Source organism: Urtica dioica, chromosome 9, assembly GCF_054948205.1.
Source record: "Urtica dioica subsp. dioica isolate 48M chromosome 9, U.dioica_male_clone48M_v1_H2, whole genome shotgun sequence".
Taxonomy (NCBI): domain Eukaryota; kingdom Viridiplantae; phylum Streptophyta; class Magnoliopsida; order Rosales; family Urticaceae; genus Urtica; species Urtica dioica.
The window spans coordinates 6,739,460-6,761,850 of record NC_142764.1 but is presented as its reverse complement, the minus strand read 5'-3'; the positions used below and the strand labels follow the sequence as shown (position 1 = coordinate 6,761,850).

Below are 22,391 nucleotides of genomic sequence, written 5' to 3'. Positions count from 1 at the left end.
TTAGTTGTGTGTAATTTATTTGTGTAGGCTTTATAATTATTTGTGTGTAATTTTTTTTAGTTTTATTAAAATGTAACACTTTATTTTATTAATAGTTGTGTGTAATTTATGTTTAATTAAAATTTGGCTTTATGTTTTTAATATTAGGTATAAAAGTATAAATTTGATAATTAAAAAATGTATGAAAGTATAATATTATTAAATATTGAGCATTAATATGCAATATCTAAAAATAACGAAGTTTGAAGTTTGAGAATAACGAAGAGCATCTGTCATACTTATAGAGTTTTCAAAAATAAAAATAAAAATTTGCGTGATGAAGGTTTGACTTATGGCAAGACCGATTCTGGGCGGGAGTGACGGTTACGCTCCGAGGCAGTTACCTAAGCAAAAAAAAAAAAAAAAAAGAGTAAAAAATTGTACTTAACTAGAAATTTAAAGTAATGCGAACCTCCCTCTCTTGCGAAATGAAGAGACGAGCCTGGAATGTGACGATCTTCTTCTTCTTCTTCTTCTTCTGTATCCACATCGTATTTGGCGTTCAGATTCTGTCAAAATCCAAGCTTGAGAAATGCGAGAAGACTTCCGATTCCAATGCCGAACTCAACTGCACCAGGAAGATCGTTCTCAACATGGCCGTTCCAAGCGGTTCCGTAAGATACAGATTTCACTTTATTTCTTCCACACCAACGGCAATAATAGTCTTTTATGTTGAATCTTGTGAAGAGCGGAGGAGAAGCGTCAATCGTGGCTGAGATTGTGGAAGTGGAAGAGAATTCCACGCAAAAGATGCAAAATTTGAGAATTCCACCCGTGTTGACGGTCAACAAATCAGCAGCCTATGCCATTTATGAACTCACTTACCTCCGAGTAATTCTACAATACTCTTGCTCATCCCTTTTTGGAAATCGCTGATTCTATTTCTAACTATCGATTTTGTTGAATATTGATAATAATTAGCTCAAACATTTGATATTCCCCAAATTTCTAGTTTATTTTCTTCTCTTGTAATGATCAAACGTCGGTGGAGTAATTTTCATAGTATTCTCTTCTTCATGTATTTGAAAAATAGTACCTGGTCTGGCGTTATTCATATTAAAATAGGAGCAAGTCTATTGTGTATTATCTCTTATTCGTAGACGAGATTAGTGAAATTCATTTTCTTTAAATAAATTTCTGCAGGATGTGTCATATAAACCGGAAGAGTATTATGTTAAAACGCGCAAATGCGAACCGGATGCTACTGAAAAAGTTGTCACAGTTTGTGAAAGGTAAAGAAATATCTAAAACCTTGTTGTCAAATTTGCTTTTAAATTAAGAGTAAATGAAGGCTTTGAAAGATAAAATGTTTGTGCAGGCTGAGAGATGAGAATGGCCACATCATGGAACACACTGAGGTGATAAATCACATTTAAGTTCATTATCACCTAGCCTAGAGGTTTTAGTTTTATTTATTTTTCCACTAAGATTTTCTATCAAGAATTTCTCTTAGAGCAGTTTTCTTTTTCTACTAGCTTTGCGAGCGTTTGTTAATGTTCTGTCTAATTATTCATTTCTCTGAGCAGCCAATTTGTTGTCCTTGTGGGCCGCAGCGGCGATTGCCTTCGTCTTGCGGAAATGTTTGTAAGTTCAATTGTTCGGTAACATGATTGATTTTGTTCGAGAATAAATAGAAGAACCAAGCAAGTGAAAGACAATGATAAATTAAGTAAAATAAAAATAATTAATTTGTATATTAAATGATTTATAAATTTCAAACTAATTTTCGGTTTCATATCTTACTAATAATTTGATTTTATGGACCATGGTTGATGTTTTTTTTTTTCCCTTCTTTTCTTAATTCACTAGTTGATAAATGGATGAAGGGAAAGCCAAATACTGCCCACTGTGTTCGGTTCCCAGGTGATTGGTATGATCTAATTTAGCCAAAACTTTATTTGGTGAAATAAAATTACTACATCAATACAATATATCTGATCTCATATATGTGTATACATACATATACGTAGGTTTCATGTTTTTAGCATTGGTCAAAGATCTTTAGGATTCAGCGTTAAAATTCAGGTGAAGACTGGATCAAAAATTTCGGTATGTTATCTCTGAATATCACTTTGTCCTTTCGAGTATATTTTCTATATTTTGATTTTTTATGTTCAACTGACTTTATTAATATGTAATTCTCTATAATAGGAAGTTTTTCTGGGTCCAGATAATAGAACAGCAACTTCAAGTGACAATTTCTTAAGAGTTAATCTGATTGGAGATTTTGCTGGGTACACAAATATACCCTCATTTGAGGATTTCTACCTTGTTGTACCTAGACAGGTATGTAAAAAATAAATATCTTAGCAGTGGACAATATTATTATACTATGCAAGTGTATTTATGTGTATATTTATTTGTTTTTGTAAAGGGAGGTCCTGGTCAACCACAGAGTTTGGGAGGGAATTTCTCAATGTGGATGTTGCTTGAGAGACTCAGGTTTACATTAGATGGGCTTGAGTGCAACAAAATTGGTGTTGGCTTTGAGGCTTTTAGTGACCAACCAAGCTTTTGCTCTTCACCATTTTGGAGTTGCCTTCATAACCAGCTTTGGAACTTTTGGGAGGTCATTTTATAACAAGCTTTCACATTTTCATATGACTACCATGTTTTTATGATTAATTAAATGTTTAATACTAATGATCATTATTTTGAAACCCCTTTTCTGTTTCATTTTTTTTCTTAAAGGCTGATCAGAACAGAATAAAGAGAAAGCAACTGCCTTTATATGGTGTTGAAGGAAGGTTTGAAAGGATAAACCAACACCCAGTTATGTTTCTTTCTTCAATCATAAGGTTTATTAGACTTTTTTTTCCATTATAATTACTCATTAGATTTGATATGTAAATTTTTCCTTATTATTACAGAATGCGGGGACACATTCATTTTCCATTGGAGTCACTGAAGTTTTGAACACAAATCTCTTGATAGAATTAAGCGCCGACGATATCGATTATGTCTTTCAACGGTTTGTTCTTCTTTAGTAAAACTTTGTCACTTGAGAGTTCGAGTTCATCTCTTTTAATTATGTTTTTAGCTCACTAATTTAGAAGGTCGGTATTTTAGGAGTCCCGGGAAAATATTGAGTATTAATATCCCAGCATTTGAAGCTCTTTCACAGTCCGGAGTCGCAACTGTCACTGCCAAGAACACCGGTGAAGTTGAAGCATCGTACAGTTTAACGGTATTTCATATCCACTGTTACACAAGAGTATAATGATATTTTAATAATCAGCGTGGCTGTTTGAAAGCACTTTTTCCGGCCTAAGGTCTTGATATGATTTGCTGTTTCTTTTGCAGTTTGATTGCTCTAGAGAAGTCACTCTCATGGAGGTACTTCCTGGCTATACTAGTCAACTTTTTTTTTTCTTTCCATACCATATACTATCCCGACCCGCGAGCCTTCACTCGCTCACGAGCCTCGGCAGGTTTCTTCGTACATAACATATATTGAAAAGTTTCTTCACCGAAACTAAAGCTTTGAATACTTTAAATAATATATTATAGAAAAATACGTAGCGGAAGGATAATTAATAACTTAAAATGCAAAAAATATTTTAGACGTTTACTTAGGAAAATACGGGCAAACTTTTTTTTTTCTATATATATATATATAAGTTACACAAAATATTTCTTAACATATATACACGCAATTGAGCACATAAGCTCCGTGTTTAGAACTTTAAAGAAACTTCAGGACGTTTAGAGCTTATCAAAACACTTTACTTACTTACTTACGTCTCTGTTGACTTCTACTCCTCCTTAGCCTTGCCTTTATCTACAATATCAAGATAATAACTATGAATGGAGAAACTCAGTAAGTGGATCACTACGTCTACCATCTAACACATAAGAAACACTTTATCATATCATCAGCACTACTATTAAGAACTCACCGGTTTAGATCCCGATCGTTCTTACTATCACATACACATAAAGTACCACTCGAAGTGGTCGTTCATACTTTCGCCTCATACCTTCCATTTCATCATCTTGGCGTCTATAGTCGCATTCTTAGCCTGGGATCCACTAATGGTAACCGCAACATTAATCCATTAAAGCGCCGGGTAAGGGATGTACTTACTCACGAAGAGCGCCCCACGCTCCAACATGTATCGACTACTTCGCAAAGTCCTACTTGGTCTTACTTTTCATCTTTACATCGTCCATAGAGTAACTAAGTCCGAAGACAGCGGTACAATCGACACGTTCATAAAAAATACTTTTCGGTGTCTTGACACATCAGACAGGTGACTAATTAACCTAACTAGGAGACCATGAGTACGGGTTAAATCCCGTTTTTTCATAATTCAAGTTTTCTTCTCCTTAAGCAATTTAAAAAGATCTCAAGACTTCACTCTGTTGATCCTTAGAACGTGTCCCTCGTCTTGAATACAAGGGTTAATATTCTTATCTGGTCTCCTAAAATAAGCTCCAGTAATCCAACTAGAGCTTAACGATAAAAAGGAATAGAAAACATATAACAAAGGCTTGGGGTGCCTAGTTTCCTATACTCATTCTTTGTTAGTTGGACTAATCCGACCTTCGCATTCAGTTAGCGGGACAAGCTCTTATCTTCATCGTGACTTAGCTTAAAGTTCAACTTAGTTTTACTTTCTAAAAAGCACATAAAAGCACAAGAATATATATTTACTATTTCTTGATATTGCAGTGCTTAAATATCCACTTACCCGGATGACGATTCTTTCGAATCTTGAAACCTTCTCTTCCAGGAAAAAGGGTATTCCTCATCTTCACTAAAAACCCAGTTCACGTAGGCTCCTTCTTGCTCGTTGTTGATTCTTATAGCAACCTGGACTTATGTAAGGAAGAAAAAGCTCGAATATCAAGCGGGCTTAGTATCTCGTCCATCGATATACTAACGTACATACTCCAACTAAGAAGAAAGCTCACTTGGAACGTATTCAAAACGTACTCGTAGTTGTGCTACTCAGAGCGTCTCAAACACGGGCAATAAAGAACACACGAAGATATAGATCGAATGCATAAAAAAGACTTGAACTCCAATATACGATATTGACATCTCCCATCCGATCAAGGCTAAGGAACGTCTCATAAATATTCGACCATCTATTCTTTATGACTGGACAAATCCCATTGCTTAGAATAGATTCTTGAAGTCAACAACTAAAAGAATAGAACGTCGAAGAAACTATCACTAAAGATTTCTAACTTATATAAGTTATTCGAAAATAACTCTTATTGTCCAAGGTATTTTATAGCTCAAACCGTTTAAAATAATATAATAGATATGGAATATAAACTTGAGTTAAGGTTCTATTTGCATTAAGCTTTTATACCTACAATATAGCTCATTTGTATAAGATAATAAAAACCGAGCTCTTAGGTTCGTATATGAGTGTATGATAATTAATCGAACCCTTTTATTTGTGTACATACTATATTTTCTTAGTTTTGAAAAGAAACGGACTAAGGTTTGAGTTTGGGCTTGAACGGAAAAAAAAAACAAAAAAAAAAAACAAAAAAACATTTAACATTTAACATTTAACGGACTCAGCGTGTTTCAGATTCACGCTCAGTCTCTGTCTCGTTCTCTCAATCTGATTCTCTCGCTCTCTCTCTCTCTCTCTCTCTCTCTCTTCTCTCCCTCTCAATCTCTCTGTCCATCTCTCTTGTTTGCTCTCTCTATATTTGTTTCGTTCGTTTTTTTTTTCCGTTGTTTTATTGCTTTAATCGATTACAAGTAACGATGGAAAGGCAATGTAAGTCGGTTCAAGGTGATAAAGATAAGTAAGAGACAATCCAAAATTGCCATTAAATCTTTAAGTACTTGCAACCTTTTCTATTTACATCACAAAACATCTTTTTTTTTTCATTAATTCGTTGCAAATAAATCCTTTTTTTTTTTATTCCTGTCTCAGGAGATGGGAAATATGACCGAAAATTTAATAAAATAATTTTCTCATCTATTAAAAATATATTCAATATCTTTAAGAATTTATTTTCACTTTCGTGAGTTTTCATAAAGTATCGAGAATTAACCGAAAATCCTTTGTTTGGTAACTTAACGTAGTCGGGACGAACTCGAGATTTTCTCGAAATTATTCCAAAACTTCATTTGACCTTAAATATTCTTAGATTTTCATCGTTTGACCATTTTCACATTCGAAAATTATTTAGGGTCCTGTGGCTATCTAGCCATACGAAACCTTAGAAATTTTGAAATAGCCAACATTTCGTTAATTTTTTGTAAATAGCCACGTAAATATATTTACGCTATCAAAATAATAAAAAACGCAGAGTAAATTTCTAGTAAATATGATTATTTATGAAATATTTACAATAGTTTTTTGCTATTTACGAAAAATTTACAAAACGTTGGCTAAAATGCAAACGCTTGTGTTTATGTGGCTTATATCGCGAAATTTTTGAATTATTTATTTGCGACAATAGAGGATTTATTCAATAAACGTAAATATATAAAACCTTTCGCTCGAGGTTTTAAATTTACGAAGGGAATTGTATAAAAATCCATACTTTACTCATACGTTTTCGTCAAGTTTTTTTTTTTTTTCCTTATTTGCACAGGAACAATATTTTATTTTGAAGCCCGAAGAAGTGACTAACCGGTCGTTTAAGCTTTACCCGGGAACCGATCAAGCTGCAAAATATGTGTGTGCAGGTAAAATCCTAGCTAGAGACTTGAAAATGGATCATATATCAAGAGATTTACTTGATGAAGCGCAAAACTAACAAATTACCCTTGCCCTAATTATGCACGAGTTTGAACTCAGCTACACTCAAGGACTCCGATTACAACCAAGTTGATAAAGCCGAGTGCCAATTTTCGACAACTTCAACGGTCCTTGAAAATGGAACACAGGTTCATAACAGCATTGATAAGTTCTTTCGCGGAGTTTGGAATGATTTTACGTATGTAAGACTTCTCACTTCGAGGTTATTTTATTTTTCTGTAGATTAATCCACTTCACCCGTTAAAGCACGGCATAGCTGGTTTCTTTGAGTCTATTGCCAAGATCTGGAATGAACTGTGGAACGGTTTGGTAGATTTCATTACCGGGAATACTTGCAGGTATGTACAAATCTAAGCCGTTTTAAACCAAGGCTTTCTCTTTCTTGACAATCAAATATATATAAAAAAGAATTTTGTTGACAGAAATAAATGCTATGGATTTTTCGACTTCAAATGCCATATCCAATACATATGCATGAGCTGGCTAGTGATGTTTGGTCTCTTTTTGGCCATCATCCCGACAGGTAAATATAATAAGATGAAATAAAATTCTAGTTCAGATATGTTTTAAGCGCAATATGTATTTTTAAATTGCAGTGATTGTGCTACTATGGCTTTTGCATAAAAAAGGACTGTTCGATCTGGTTTACGATTGTTGGGAAGATCACTGTTGGAGCGAAGAGGAGCACCGGAGAAGGGATTTTCAAAGGCATAGAAATCATCACCACAACAAGCATCATCACAGGCACCATCACCATCATAATCACCACCACCATCGCCATCATGTGAATGTGAATGTGGGTCAACACAGACGAAGAAGCTCTAACAAGCACGTCCACACCGAGAAACAAGGCGATCTCGATCGCTATCTTCACCGTCTCAACTCTCACGAGGAAAAGCACAAGCAACGGGCAGTTTATGGAGAAGAAATAATGGCCCGTGGCAACCAAAGAAAGGAAAGGGAAAAGGAAAAGGGTGTTGAAATTGGTTATTTTGATGTCACGCAATGACAGGCTAACACTAGACAAGGACATATTTATTGTATTAATCTTTACCAACTGTTCGTCAAACGTCTCAACATGCCACATAGCCTTTATTTATATTTTACACAGAAAAAACAAGACTTTAGGTCTGGTTGTATAGCTGGCTTTTATTTTATACAAAGTGGACCTCATTATTTATTACAAAATTGTACAGCCTGTCAACTCTTGACAATTAATTTCTTAATCATCTATCTCTCTCTCAACTACACAAACTTTTACAATCACTTCGTAACCAAGCAACCCCTAAAGTGAAGGAAAAGTGTCATTTGAGCCTAGAAGAATCCATTCCACCACAACAGAGCCTTAGAAATTTAATAGACACAAAAAGTTGGTGTAACATGTACAATAAAGTATGAGACGTTTCATGAATAAACAACAGATGTGTAAAATAATTGGAGAAGAATACCATATTATATTATCTTTCAATATCACGCACGTACTACAACTTACAAGACAGCCTCATAAACGGTATTCCCTTCAAAGGCCTCAAAACCCTTGGCTCTATTCTTACTGAATATATAAAATTGCCAACAATAACCAGTGAAACAATCAACAAAGAAATCAATAAATAAATAAATGGAAAAATACAGGTACCACTACCAGTCTCCTTGAACACCCACTATATGTAGTAAGACTATACAATCACAATCACGATTACGCAGATTGAATATGAAGTTCGAGAGAGAAAAACATGATAAGGAAATTTGTAATTTTAAATTCTGAATTAAGGTTTTTAAATCCCGGGCCGTATCAAAACATGTGGTTGAAAAACAGACTCATCTTCCTTGAACAAGACCACTGAATACTTGGCTGGTCCCGGCGAGAGTGGCTTCCCATTCGACCGAGGAGAGAAGAGTCTGTGACAGAGATATTACTATCTCTTTCATGTCTGGCCTTAGCATCGGATCGTCTTCAACGCATGATTTTGCCACCATCGCCATCTGCAACGCACCCCACACACACACGCACACAAAAAAAAAAAAAAGAGTAAGTTTTTACCATTGAAAGCTGACGAGACTAAAAGTAAATAAGGTTTACGACAAAGTTACCTTGAATAGGCAATCGTGCGGATACAAATCCATCAAGTTTGGATCGATATAGTCTTTAAGGCTTGACATACTCAAGGAGTCAGGAGAGTTCTTTAGGGCTCCTAGCATCTGCAATTTTAATGTTAAATTAGTTTGCTCGGGAGAAATCGGAGAGGTTCCTCGGTGCTTACACCAAATATTGGCGACATATGACAAAAAAAAAGTACCTTATGAAATCAAAACAATTCAAAGTTAAAGGGTATTTCAGAAACGTTACAATGGAAACCAGTGAACGCCTTTCGGGGTTTTTCATGCCTTCGGTTCGGATTGTTGCCTCTTTTCCGGAAATAAGCTCGAACAGGACAACTCCAAAAGCATAAATATCGCTTTTGGCTGTAGCGCGGCCATCGCTCAAGTATCTAACAGAGACACGGATTCCAGAAATTTAATTAACCATACTTAAGAAAGACAACCCTAAATCTGAGCAAACTACTTACTCTGGAGCTAGATAACCAAATGTACCCACAACTTTTGTCGTAGATTCTCCTTCATTTTGTATGCCAACAAGTTTTGCCAACCCAAAATCCGAAATCTAAGTATGGTGAAGAGTTCAGTTAGCTACAATAAAATTGTTAAGCAAATAAAACATATCAGCGTGCGACCGGGGGAGTTAACCTTTGCCCTGAACGTGCCATCTAGTAAGATGTTGCTTGTTTTAATATCTCGGTGGACATAATGAGTTTTCGTGTGCTCGTGGATGTACTCGAGACCTCTTGCTGCATCAAGTGCAATCTGGACCCTGATGATCCAAGAAAGTGATGTATGACCTAAAATAAGTTTGTAAAATAAGGAATTAATACCATAATCATAAAAGCAAACATTTCATCCAACACAGAAATTCAAAAATTATACCGACTCAAATCTGACACTTGAGCATACATGAAGAGAGAGAGAAAAAAAAAAAAAAAAAAAAAAAAAAGGTGAGACCGATTTTGATGTAACAAAATACTAGTATTCACATTAGTCGTCACAAAAGCACTGATTTTGTCATACCCTTGGATTGAGGGTCATGTAAATGACTTCTTAGTGAACCTTTCTGTGCATATTCATAAATTAGAAAGAGCTCGGCATCAGTCGCTGCATAACCAATCAATTCTACCTGCATATATAGAATCATATTATAGGAAATGGTCCATAGAAATACTGTTTAAAATATAACTTGAGTAAAAAAAGAGCCAGCATTACCAGATTTGTATGATGAACCTTGCATAATACTTTCATTTCAGCCAGAAATTCTTTAGTTTTTGTAACTGTCATTCTTTTAATGGCTACTTCCTGAAATGTGCATAAAACTCTGTGTCACATCCGTGTTGCATGAATTCTGCAAACGAGACTTCTGTTTTTTTTTTTTTTTTTAAACTCCAACTGCAAAGAAACCTTATATAGAGATCACACACACCTGGTCATTAAGAACACCGTAGAAAACAGAACCATAAGTCCCGCTACCTAGAAGATTTGAATCTGAGAAGCCTTCACACGAGGAGTGAATATCTTGGTAGGAGAAAACCACAGGCTTCTCCACTTCAAATACATTTGTCCCAAGAGCTTCAAAAACAAAGACAACCCAGTCAGAAATGTTTGCAAATACGTAAAACTACCCCAGCATCTTATAGTTCCTATGCGATGAAATTTTCAAGGTCCTCTCTTGCACAGTGATAATCTATCCACCATTAAACCTCCCAATCCAACAGCGTCCATACAACCACCGACATTCCTCTCCTTGTGATTTCTTTTTATGGCTTCTTTATTTCTGAATTTACAACGGGGAAAATGATCAAAAAGAAATTTCTCTAATTAGCGTCTTTTACTATATGATGACCATATGACCGTTAACAATGACTAGAAATTTCCTACAGCAACAATGACACAAAGCTACTTCACCAAGCTACTCGACAACAACAAAAAAATGATAGTAAGTTAACCTTTGGGGATGTTACTTTGGTGGCTCTTAGGCTCGCTTTTGTTCTGCTTGAAATCTCCAGACTTGCAGCAGATAAATCGTCCTGAAGCACAACAAAAACTTGGCTTCCGTAGTATTTGGAACTTATAAGAATCCTTACTCTCTGGATCTTTCGGGTGACCTCTTCGTGATTCGCCAAAGCAGTTTGATGACCTCATGAAAAGATATACCAATATGCCTATCACAATAAGAGTAAGAACAAGGCCCAAACTCCCCACAATCCAGATATACGGTGCATGAGCTTTTTTGGTTCCTTTCGTTTCTGTTGACAAATAGCCACAAGTTATCAGTATTCGCCACATGAATCAAAGTCTCTTAAATTGGAAGGGACCATTTATATGCCAGAAAATTCATCAAAAATGTACTTCCGAAAGACAACTTTCCAAAAATCGATTCTCTGTTCTTATCTAGAAATTTACCCAATTCTTTAAGACCAATGGAAAACTTTCAAAAGCAAGCAAGAACTAGGAAATAAAAACGAATTTCTTTCTAGAGCGAAAGACATTACCTAAGATACTGTCATCTGATAGAGACGGTGCAGGAGATGGAGAAATTTCAGACTCCATAGGATAAGGATCGCCAGGGACTATGATTCAAGAAAAAAGCTATTAGTCAATAAACTAATATGAGAAAAATAGATTCCCAATTAATGCAACTCTTTCTCTGAGAAGGTAGAAAATCAATCTTGTTCTTGTAAGTTCATAATGTGAACTGAGCACTTTCTGTTCAATTCAATAATGAATAGAAAAAGAAAAAAAAAAAACTAAATTGTCCTTTAGATGCCTAGTAACTATTCAACATAAGAACACTTTGTGATAAAAGGCCACTCTGAACCCTGATTATATAAGTTTGCCACGGAAAATAGGCATTGCCAGCAACAAACAAGAATTGTTCAATGAATTGATAAACAATAAAGTAGTAAACAGAGTCCAACCTAAATCCAAAAACCATTATAAAAAAACAATTAAAAAAAAAGACAGAGGAAAGAAAAAAGTTAAATTGTTCCCATTCCTAATAGTTATTTATTAACGTGACTCTATGGACATGTTCATGGTTTTCCTCGTTTTTCCAAAGAAAACGACTGTTCCTATCTCAACTGGACCAAACAAACTAAAACTATAAATTCAAAGGAAAAAAAAAAAAAAAAAAAAAAGAGACAGATATTGGCATTAACATATACAATGCAGTCAGTTCCACATCACAATCCACAGCTAATGAGATTAATGGCAAGTTAGTGGCATAGCTCATCAACTTCACCATTTGAGAGATCATTTCAATCCACAGTCTTCCTTGCCAAATATAATAAATAAGACCATCACTAAAGTCAATCCTTACAGATTTGCCTGAAATAACACTGCTATTAAGCAACACCTAACAAAAACATAGCAAGTAATCAAAGACAAAAACTGAACCAAGGAATCATGATCACAAACCTGAATCAAGAGGAATGTAGTAGAGAGAACCAGAAGTGATATTGTTTGGATCGGAAATCCCATTGACTCGCTCGATGCTGTCCATACTGACACCGAACCGACTCGCGAGCGACTCCACGGAGTCGCCGTCCTCCATGACGTAGCTGACGAGGTAGTTCCAGAGGCCGCTGGAGCAGCCGCAGAGGAGCCGGAGCGACACGACGGCGCCGAGCCTCGCCGGCCGGCGATCAACCGCGGTGTCGTTTGAGAGGTAGGCGAGGCCGGCGTAGGCGTCGGAGACGATTTCGCCGACCAGGCCGCGGCTCGACGGCACCGTGAAGGTCGTGTTGGTGAGATACACCGCGGCCGGAGCGGCGCAGGAACAGTTCTTCCGCACGAAGACGTAGCCCCCGATTCCGGCGCCGGGGCTCTCGACGGTGACATCGCCGGCGAGGACGTCGAACATGCTCTGGATGACCGCTAGGGTTTGGCCCGGGGAGGGCCTGAAAGCAAGGAACGAGGTGCACAGCCGAGACGTGTCCGTACAGTTCATCGGCGCAGCATCGGACGGAGATCGCGACGCCATAATCAGAAGAAAGAGAAGTGAAAGAGCGGAGAGAGCTTCGAACCTCATGGCGGATTGGGATTCGAAGAACAGAGGGAGATTTGTTTGTGAATAAATATCTTTGTAATTGACTCAGTTAAAGAGTGATACAGAGAAGAAGAAGAAAGAGGGAAAGATGAAAGAAAGGAATTAAGATAGTATGATGATGAAAATGAGTATTAGACAGAAGCATTGTGCGTGTGTGTCGTTGTTAATAATACTTGGTCACTAAACTCTGACTGCCTTTCTGGGTAAAAACTGCTTTGCTTATCACTTAACATTATTACTCAGCAACTCTTCTTTTTCTATTAGTAAAATGTGTGCGTGAGTGCGAGAGACAGAGAGAAGAAGAGAGAAGAAGAAACGAGGAATCGGGTCCCACCTTCAGGGAGATGGGAACACTTTTTATTGCTGTACCAAATTACCCTTTTCTGCTAATTAGATATCTATACGAGGCTTGCGAAATATAGAGGGGATTTGTTTTCTTGAGAACAACATCTTATATTATAGATTTAAGGGATTTTGTGTTTTAGTGAAATGTCGAGTTTAACCTTCGATTTTCAAAAATGTCGAGTTAATACCATCTGTTTAACTAAAATGACGAAAGTATATCATCTGTTTAACTAAAATGACGAAATTATACCTTGAAATAGACAACAGTGTCATGAATATTCTTTTTACTGACTTTTCATTAACGTTGACTATAATATTTATATATAAACACTAATTATCTTTATTCATTCGCGCCATATATGTAATTTATTTAAAAATTAAAAAAATAAACAACAGTCTCTTAATCGTGAATAACACAAAAAGAGGCAAAGGGGTAAACATCGATAGTCGATAGTTATCAAAATCGCATATTCGAACAGATAATCCAGGATTTAGAGTTACAATTCGAACACGGAATGAAGTCATTTCTTAGGAGGTATGATTTTTATTATTTAATTTCAATTTAAGACTATTTTTATTTCAAAATTGATCATTTGGAAGTTAGGGTACTGATTTAGATTTGATTCGATTTTTCTTTGATGACAAAGTTCTCCGATCCATTCAACTCATTTATTAAAACTATCCTAATCCAATTAGATAATTTTCAAATAAATGAAAGACTGTGACACCCACGATACAATATCTAAGTTATAGCATTCAAAACATGGAAAAGCAATTAAATAAATAAGCATAACAAGCAAGTATGGTTTGATTCGGTTTGATCGTGTACTATTTGATTCTTAATAAATAAATCACACATGAGCCCAATCCCATTGGCCCATGAATTCTATATAGGCCTATATCTATGTCCCATTGAAAAATAAATCAATATCAAATTATTTATATTTTCATGTTTTTAAATAATTAATATGCCCAGCCCATTTAATTAATAAATTTTAAAAACATTTTTTTTTATTAAGTGGGCCCACGGCATCCGAGCTTAAGCCCGTACGAATCCTCGAGCCCACCCGACATGGTGGGACTCGACATGATGGCATGGACCGTGTGCCAAGAGGGCAGCACGGCCCATGATGCGCGACAGCAGGGAAGAGGCGAACAGCAAGTCCGCCTCTTTTGGTCATCGGCCCCGCCACCACGGCGGGTTGGTTCTTTGGTCGTGGAGGCCCTCCTTCGTTCCTTCACTTCTCCTCATTGTGGGTCCGTCTCTCGCCGATCGTTGTGATCATCGGATTACAACAATAATAATCATAATAAATTACAAAAATCATATACCCTTTGAATTTCGGGTTTACAAAAAATCTAGAAAAGCGAGAATCAAATATTTTGCAATCAACCCCGAATCACAATTCACATAATCATATATTGAATTGCATGAATAACATAATCACATATAATTTCATTCAAACCATATTAAATTTAATCACAAGAACGAATCGATTAATTCATTAAATCAGCATGGCCCTGATACCACTTGTTGTGGTTATGCACCAATATAACCATGCGGAAAATTAATTACACTAACAAGAGCTAATTAATATTAACTACATAACAAGATCTAGATTTTTTTTAACTAATATTAGGCATGCGAGCAATATAAAGCAACCGAACTAAACAGAAGAGTCATTAGAAAAACTTACGGGTTTCTCCTTAACTATAGAAACGTTAATCGAGTTCTTCAAGATCCCGCTTTGAGCTCCAATAACTCAATCTTCTAGATTTAGCTCCTACAATCAGAACTCCGGGTACTCTCGTGGTGATGAACTTGATGATGACACCTTAGTCTTCCGAAACGTAATCTCCGTAACGAATAAGAAGAAAGTGCGGGTACACCAAGAGTTAATATCAATGAAAGGGAGATTTATGACGCTGTTATTCATTTCAGGGTATAATTTCGTCATTTTAGTTAAACAGATGGTATAATTTCGTCATTTTAGTTAAACAGAGGATATGAACTCGACATTTTTGAAAACCGAGGGTTAAACTCGATATTTCACTAAAACACAGGGTATGAATGTGTTATTTTCCCTAGATTTAAAGACAAGCTAACACTAAGTAGACAGAATCTCGTTCGTTTTGTATATAAACAAATGAAATGACAAAACGTACATAAAAAATTAAACACTCATAAGACTCTTTCAACATCCCAACACAATTTGTAAATAGATTCAATCATTAAAATCAAATGATCATGAATAATATTATTTTTTTAGCCTATAATGATCTAACAGAATATTCAAATCGAAATAGAGGATGACGATTAATCCGTCTCCCATCAAAATCAAATCAAGAAAAATTCAACAACATAATAAAGAGTTCACCAGCAGCAAAGATATAGAAATACAATGTCAAAAAACAATCAAAACAGTGAAGAAAAAAAATTAAAACAAGAAATTAAATGTAGACCCAACAAACATGGGTCTTCAAAATCCAAAACCCACTCAAAGTCGATTGCCACACAGCCTCTGGTCTCCAACACTCCTCGCCAAGGACAAAAGCTCCATCTACCAAAAAAACTCCAATTTCTAGACACTCGAGTTGGTGGACCACCACCAATAGAACCTCAAATGTTGGCCTTGTTTGTTTTTGACAAGGTCAGGCACCACCAACAAGAAGGCAAGAACCATCTAAAGCCATTGGTCACTTACGCCATCGTCGTATGACCACTGTGGAGCGACCCCGATACATACGGAAAAATATTCAGCGGAGACACTAGGAGAAAAAAAAACCTTTAGAAGTGCTAAAAGTCGCTTCTAAATGCCAAAACAATGCTTCTAAAAGTTAATTAGAAGCGATAATGCTCCCCTTCTAAAACTCCATCGCTTATAAAGTCGCTTCTAATACTCCGCTTCTAAAAGTATGTCGCTTCTAAAATTTAGAAGCGACAAGTCTTCTCTAATGTCGCTTCAAAGTCCTTAAAAATGTCACGGGAATGGACTTTCGTTAAGTGGCAGAAAAACATTATAAGCGACTTTAGAAGTGGAATTTCGCTTCCAACATTTTTCTGCCATTTCGCGGGAAATTTTTTTTGAAACCTTGACTCTGCAGCAAAGTTCAGATACTTCTCGTCCAGATTCTTCCACGTCTTCCCATCCGTCGGATGTCGTAGAACACTCTTCTCCTTCACTCATTCTTTTTTCGTTGCACTGCCTTTCGTGACTCATGTATCGACATGCGTACAACCGCTTCAGCCGATCTTTCAGCAGGATTATGACAAAACTTTACATGGTACTTTTTATCCAGTCACCCATCTTCTTTCGTTGCAAACAGGACAAACGTCAGCGCTCTTCAATTCTTTCCATAATAAAATGCAGTCGTTCGAGCACACGTCGATCATCTCATATCACATGCCGAACTGATTCAACTTAGCCAAGTCGCCTCGTAGTGCTTCTCTGGAATCTTGTTTCTAGCAGGTTGCGGCTTCTTCAGTAGCTGCAAAAAATTTTGTGAACGACTTGTCTGTCCAACAGTTTATGAGTTTGATGTGCATCAACGAAACCAAGAATGATAATGACAAAAACTCCTTGCTTCCAAATCGACGAAGAGATCCTCAACTTGATCTTCTTCACACACTTCACTCGGGATCGGGTCGATGACATCATCATAATAATCAAAATTCATGATATCATGAATGGCATCATATAATTCGGAAATGCCTCGCTTGTTTTCAAAGGTTGCCTCTTCAGTAACGATGCATGTCGTGGCTCACCGTGATGATACCATTGTGTGTGGTACGGTGTAAATTCATTGGATAAGAGATGCTCCCTAACTACTCCAATATGTTGGTTTCTCGCGTTATTGCAAACGGAAAGGACACCTGACTTCACGATCGTTATTTAGTTGGAAACGTGCCAGGCATATAAACTCATTCACGCTAGAATTAAATTGGAGACTCGATCGATCTTTCTCAGAAATCAAATCTCTATTTGGATAGAAAGAGTTCTAAATGAACTTTTAATTATACATAGAGAACGAGATCGATAGTGAGAGATAGAGGATATTATTTTTGAAGTTTGATGTTGGAGACTTGTGATGATATAACCAAAATTAAACTTGATTTTTGAAAAATATGACAATTTGGACAAAGTGACTAAAAACTCTACGAAAATTTTGGCAGAGTTTTCACTATAATATGGACATATCCGAAATCCTGCAATTTCATATATACCAGTTTCAACTATCATAATGATAACCTAAACCCTAAACTGAGTCTGATGACCCGATCACAACAATTTAACAATTAAATGCAATTAAGTATATATAACTAGTATGAATTACAATTTCAACTTTTAATTAATTTAACAACTAATATCTATATAACCATTGATTCAAATGATTTACAAATTCAATTTCGAATCAAATTAATTCCTAATTATTTCACTTTGATAAAATTAACATATTAAGCTAACTAAACTAATTTACAAAAAGAAATAACTTGACATAATCATTAGCAAAACTAATTAAAACAGTTAACAATATTTAACTAATTAACTAAATTAACTTAATATCAAACTAATAACAAACATAACTTATCATATTGAAATTTAAATTACAAAATCAACTTAGCTTATTAAATTACGTAACACAATTAAACTACACTAACCTATTAATTAACTAACAAAATTTAACATACTAACAAAATATAAGTAATTAACAAAACAAAGTTTACTAACCTATTAGCTAATTAACAAAATAAACTACACTAACTAATTAAATAAACGATACCTTCAAGTTGACAAGGCAAAGCGGCAACGACGTGAGGAAGGTTGCTCGGGTTGGGGGGCGGGGCTGCGGGATTGCGAAGCGGAGCCGTGAGGCTGTCGAACAAAATAAATACAGTTAGAGAGGTCTTGGGTGAGGTATTAGGTCAATGTGGGTGTTGGGTGAGGGCTACAGAGTTGATGTGGCTCTCGGGTGAAGGATTTGGGGTCGGAGATGGGGTTGTGGGGTCAGAGATGGGTTGTGGCAGACCGAGGTGATAGCGAGTCAGAGATGGTGGTCGGAGGTGGCGGAGGAGGTCGGTCGGATGTGGGACATAAATTTTAATTACTCGGTGATTGTCGTGGAAGCGACAAGTCGTTTCTAATATCAAAATGTCGCTTCTAAAAGTACTTTTTGTAGTAGTGAGAAGACATTTGTAGGCAAGGGGAATTAGAGAAAAATGGAGAGAACCAAAAGGGACATACTATAAATGTAGGAGAAGGAAATAGAGGCAATAACAAAATAAAAAAAAAATCGGGTATATATTACTCGCGTGAAAGGTTTAGGGTATGAGATGGGGATGTGTGGTCGGGTGAGGGTTGTGGCAGATCGAGGTGGTAGCGGATCAGAGATGGTGGTCAGAGTTGGCGTTAGAGGTGGGTCGGATGTGGGTCTCGGAGGTGGCAGGTTAGGTAGCAAGGGAGGTGGGTCTCGGCCGGTGGGTGGTGGAGTGGTCTCGGCCGGTGGGTGGGTTTGGCTGAAATACCTAAAAAATAGAAAGAGAGAGAGAGAGAGAGGGGGGAGAGAAAAAAAAAATGAAGAGAGAGATAAATGAATCTCACCGGAGCGTGGCAATGAGGCGGAGGCAAAGACGAGCTCATGCCAGTGCGAAGAAGGCGTATGAACATGTGTGGTAGACGGAGCTTCCAATATATATATATATAATATATATATATATATATAGAGAGAGAGAGAGAGAGAGAGTTGGAGGAGACTCACATGAGTTGGAAGAGTCGGATAGAGGGTTTGGGTCACTTGAGTCGGAGAAAAATTTGAGAGAGGGAGAGTGAGCTTTGAAATTTTGGAGAAAAAATTGAGTGAGGAAGAAGAAGAAAAACTTGATTTTATATTGTGGCCAAAATTTTAGAAGCGACTTGAACTGCTTATAAACTTTAAGTCATATGGAACAATGTTGTTTCGTTAAAAACTGAAATAAATGGGGGACAAGATGAACCGCTCAATATATCACCAAATGGTGGGCGACATGTAGCTTCTAGAACGTGGGAAAATATTCGCTTTTAATATAAAAAATTGACTTTTTGAGACATAAATTTTAATTACTCAGTGATTTTCATCGAAGCGACACGTCGTGTATAATATCAAAATGTCGCCTCTAAAATTAATTTTGGTAGTAGTGAGAAGACATTTGTAGGCAAGGGGAATCAAAGAGAAATATAGAGAACACGGAGAGACATACTATAAAAGTAGGAGAAGAAAATAGAGACAAAAACAAAAAAAAAAACTGTTCTCCCCATTAGGTCGGGGTCACGCTCGGACATCCGAAACCCACAAAGGAGAGAGAGCGGAGCTGCTAAAAGAAACTTTGGGTGTTTTTTTTTTAAATGAGAGAACGGCGTTGTTTGGCATGTATGTTTGCAATTATTTTCATTTTACGTTCGTTTCTTTTTCCTATTTGTATTATATGGTGGTGTTAATTTATGTTTAGAATTTAGCATTTCCAACCAAAAATTTTAAAATGCGGTTTTTTGCACTTTAAAATACATTTTATATCACATCAAACAATATTTAATCTCTAACTCAATATTTCATTTTTAACACAAAAACCGCATTTTGAAATTCCTCTATTCGTTTAATAATTTTATTAACTTTTTGTTTATTACACTATATTTTAATTTATATACTTTATACTCAATAATGTTATATTTATTTATTTTTTTATAAAATAAACAAACATTACATATAGAATTTTGTAAGGAACTAAGCATGTGTCAAACTTATGAATTTCGATGTGGCCTATATTTCTGATCCTTTTGATATATAGTCTTTACACTTACCTGGCTATTGTATCACAACTTTTTTGTACCGATATTATCCTTACTAATTGCTTTTTGAGTTCTTTTATTAAAATAAAATCTTAATTGACATTCATTCAAGCAAGCTGCTTGAGATTCTATATTTGAGGAAACAGTTATTTGACTCTCTCTCTCTCTCTCTCTCTCTCTCAAATGCAAACCATGCCGTCCTTTTTTATCATGCCGTAAGATTCCACATCTACGACGCCAAACTCACCGCCTTCAACCTCTCCGAGTCTATCGCTGCTAACAACCTCAACTGCAACCTCGCTATCAACATCTTTGTCCAAAACCCTAACCAAATACATGTTTATATTTTTTTCCACATGTTAAAAAAACAATACGATAGACTGAATTAGGGACGGCAATTTGACTCATTACCCGCGTTCCGGCTCGTTACCCGATTTATTCGGGTCGGGTAATACCCGTTGTTTTTGGGTAAACAGGTAAACGAGTAATACCCATTAAGGTTTTAACGGGTACGGGTAACGGAATAGTCATCCCGTACCCGGTTACCCGGGACCCGACCCGTTGCAATGAAGATGACCAAATTTACAATGAAGATGATCCAATTTGCAATGAAGACTTCTTTTGTATTTTTTATTTACTTATGTTGAATTTTATTGTTCTTTATATTGTAGTAGCACTTTGATATTTTTCACCTAAATTTTATTGTTTTTAAACTTTATATTGTTGATGGATTTTTATTTTATAAACGGGGAAACGGGTAAGCGGGTCTACCCGATCCGCTACCATTTTTTAAACCGGGTAAACGGGTAACGGGTCCAATATTTTTAACCTGCTTACCCGGCGAGTATCCCCGTTACCCGGCCCTTCTCAAAATCCGGGTAAACAGGTCCGGGTAACGGGTAAAAAATTATAACGGGTACGGGTAACGGAATAGGTGTACCCTGCTTTACCCGTACCTGTTGTCATCCCTAGACTGAATATGTCGTATATTAATTCACTGGTTTTCTTTCCATATTAATAGCAAGCAATTAATTACGATTGTTTGATATTAATTTTGAAAACAAATATGGGCGGTAAATATATCACACTTTTTTTAGAGACAATTTTATATTTTTAGAAATTTTACAATTTGACATAATTACCATTTATTATTGTTATATTGCCATTTATTACCATTTATCAACATTATATTACCATTTATTACTCAATACCATATTTTTTTCAAATACGCTTTGAGTTTATATAGATGTTGTATATTATCATTATATTACTTTATATTATCATGTATCTTGTAAGAGTTTTTTTTTTTTCCCCAAAGATTAATTTTTCTATTATCATTATACTACCATTTATTATCTGCCGTTTTTGTTGAGAACATGGTATCTTTTCTGAGATTTTTTTAGTTGACGTTTGGTTTTCATTTTTCAAGTAATCCGTTGTGTGTATGCTTGAATTTTACCTCATTAATCGCTTCCATTTTTTCATAACTAAGAGCAATTGCAATGCTAAAAGATGTTCAATCTTAACACATTATCAAAAATATAATATATTTTTATTAAATACTACTTTTATACTATTAATGGACAATAATTTTACAAATTACTCAAATGTGGGCATCTCTATAAGTTGTTGACTATGATATTATTTTAGTGCATATTATTTATTTTTTATTCACTTTATATTTGTTTATGCATCAAATATTAAATAGTGAGCATTGGTTTCATATCTGAGCATCATTACCCTAATGATTATGACACTCTAAGTTGTTCACAATGCAATAGCAAGCCAATGCGCTTTCCATCTAAACTCCACCTAATGATGAGCACCTTCCATTGAAGATGTTCTAAGGCGGCGTGACCGAGCTGCATAGTTGAGACTATGGCTATAGATTGGGTGGCATGGAATGGGTCGGGCTAGGATCTAGACCAGGCCGTGGGACCAGCGAGGTTGGACAATGCCACAAAGCCAACGGGTCAGATATGAAGCTACAATGTCATATAGAGCAGTTGGGCTACGGGGCTAAACAAGACGACGCACTAGCTTCACAAGGTTGTGGTGCAGGGGCAAATACCAAGGCATATGACCGAGAATCCTAGATGAAGGCATGATGTCAGAGATGTTGAGCCAAGTCACGACACATTGAATTTTGATGGGCGAGGCTAAAGGACTAGACCAAAGCATGGGGTCAAGACAGAGGACAAAGACTGCCCTGGCTCCGGTATGCTTGCTTCAGCTATAGGATGTGTCTCTCGTACTATCTTTTGTGATGTTTTATTTTTAGTTGGGGAAATG

The 22,391-nt window shown here is 36.2% G+C and overlaps 2 protein-coding genes across 4 annotated transcripts; one reads left to right on the top strand and one right to left on the bottom strand.

Moving 5' to 3' along the window:
* Positions 1-443: 443 nt before the first annotated feature.
* On the top strand, positions 444-8,001 carry HAP2 (hapless 2). Its single transcript, XM_089626146.1, has 18 exons — positions 444-653; positions 727-870; positions 1,183-1,271; positions 1,358-1,397; positions 1,566-1,623; positions 1,849-1,909; positions 2,010-2,088; positions 2,191-2,325; positions 2,414-2,608; positions 2,731-2,811; positions 2,910-3,010; positions 3,109-3,226; positions 3,343-3,375; positions 6,613-6,706; positions 6,819-6,907; positions 7,002-7,117; positions 7,202-7,302; positions 7,376-8,001. Exons 1-18 carry the CDS (start codon positions 444-446, stop codon positions 7,786-7,788), a joined length of 2,157 nt encoding a protein of 718 aa, XP_089482272.1. The 3' UTR covers positions 7,789-8,001.
* A 361-nt stretch (positions 8,002-8,362) lies between these two features.
* On the bottom strand, positions 8,363-13,236 carry LYK3 (protein kinase family protein / peptidoglycan-binding LysM domain-containing protein). Of its 3 annotated transcripts, none has more exons than XM_089625656.1 (11): positions 12,303-13,234; positions 11,378-11,455; positions 10,832-11,131; positions 10,309-10,454; positions 10,095-10,184; positions 9,903-10,008; positions 9,525-9,676; positions 9,347-9,441; positions 9,127-9,268; positions 8,871-8,978; positions 8,363-8,762 (listed from the first exon to the last, which is right to left on the bottom strand). In XM_089625656.1, the coding sequence occupies exons 1-11, from the start codon at positions 12,913-12,915 to the stop codon at positions 8,598-8,600; spliced, it is 1,995 nt and encodes a 664-aa protein (XP_089481782.1). In that variant the 5' UTR covers positions 12,916-13,234; the 3' UTR covers positions 8,363-8,597. The 3 variants fall into 3 exon arrangements, with proteins under 3 accessions (XP_089481782.1, XP_089481783.1, XP_089481784.1); XM_089625657.1 differs by having other exon boundaries at positions 10,970-11,131; XM_089625658.1 differs by lacking the exon at positions 8,363-8,762 and having other exon boundaries at positions 9,122-9,268; positions 12,303-13,236.
* Between the last annotated feature and the right edge of the window lie 9,155 nt (positions 13,237-22,391).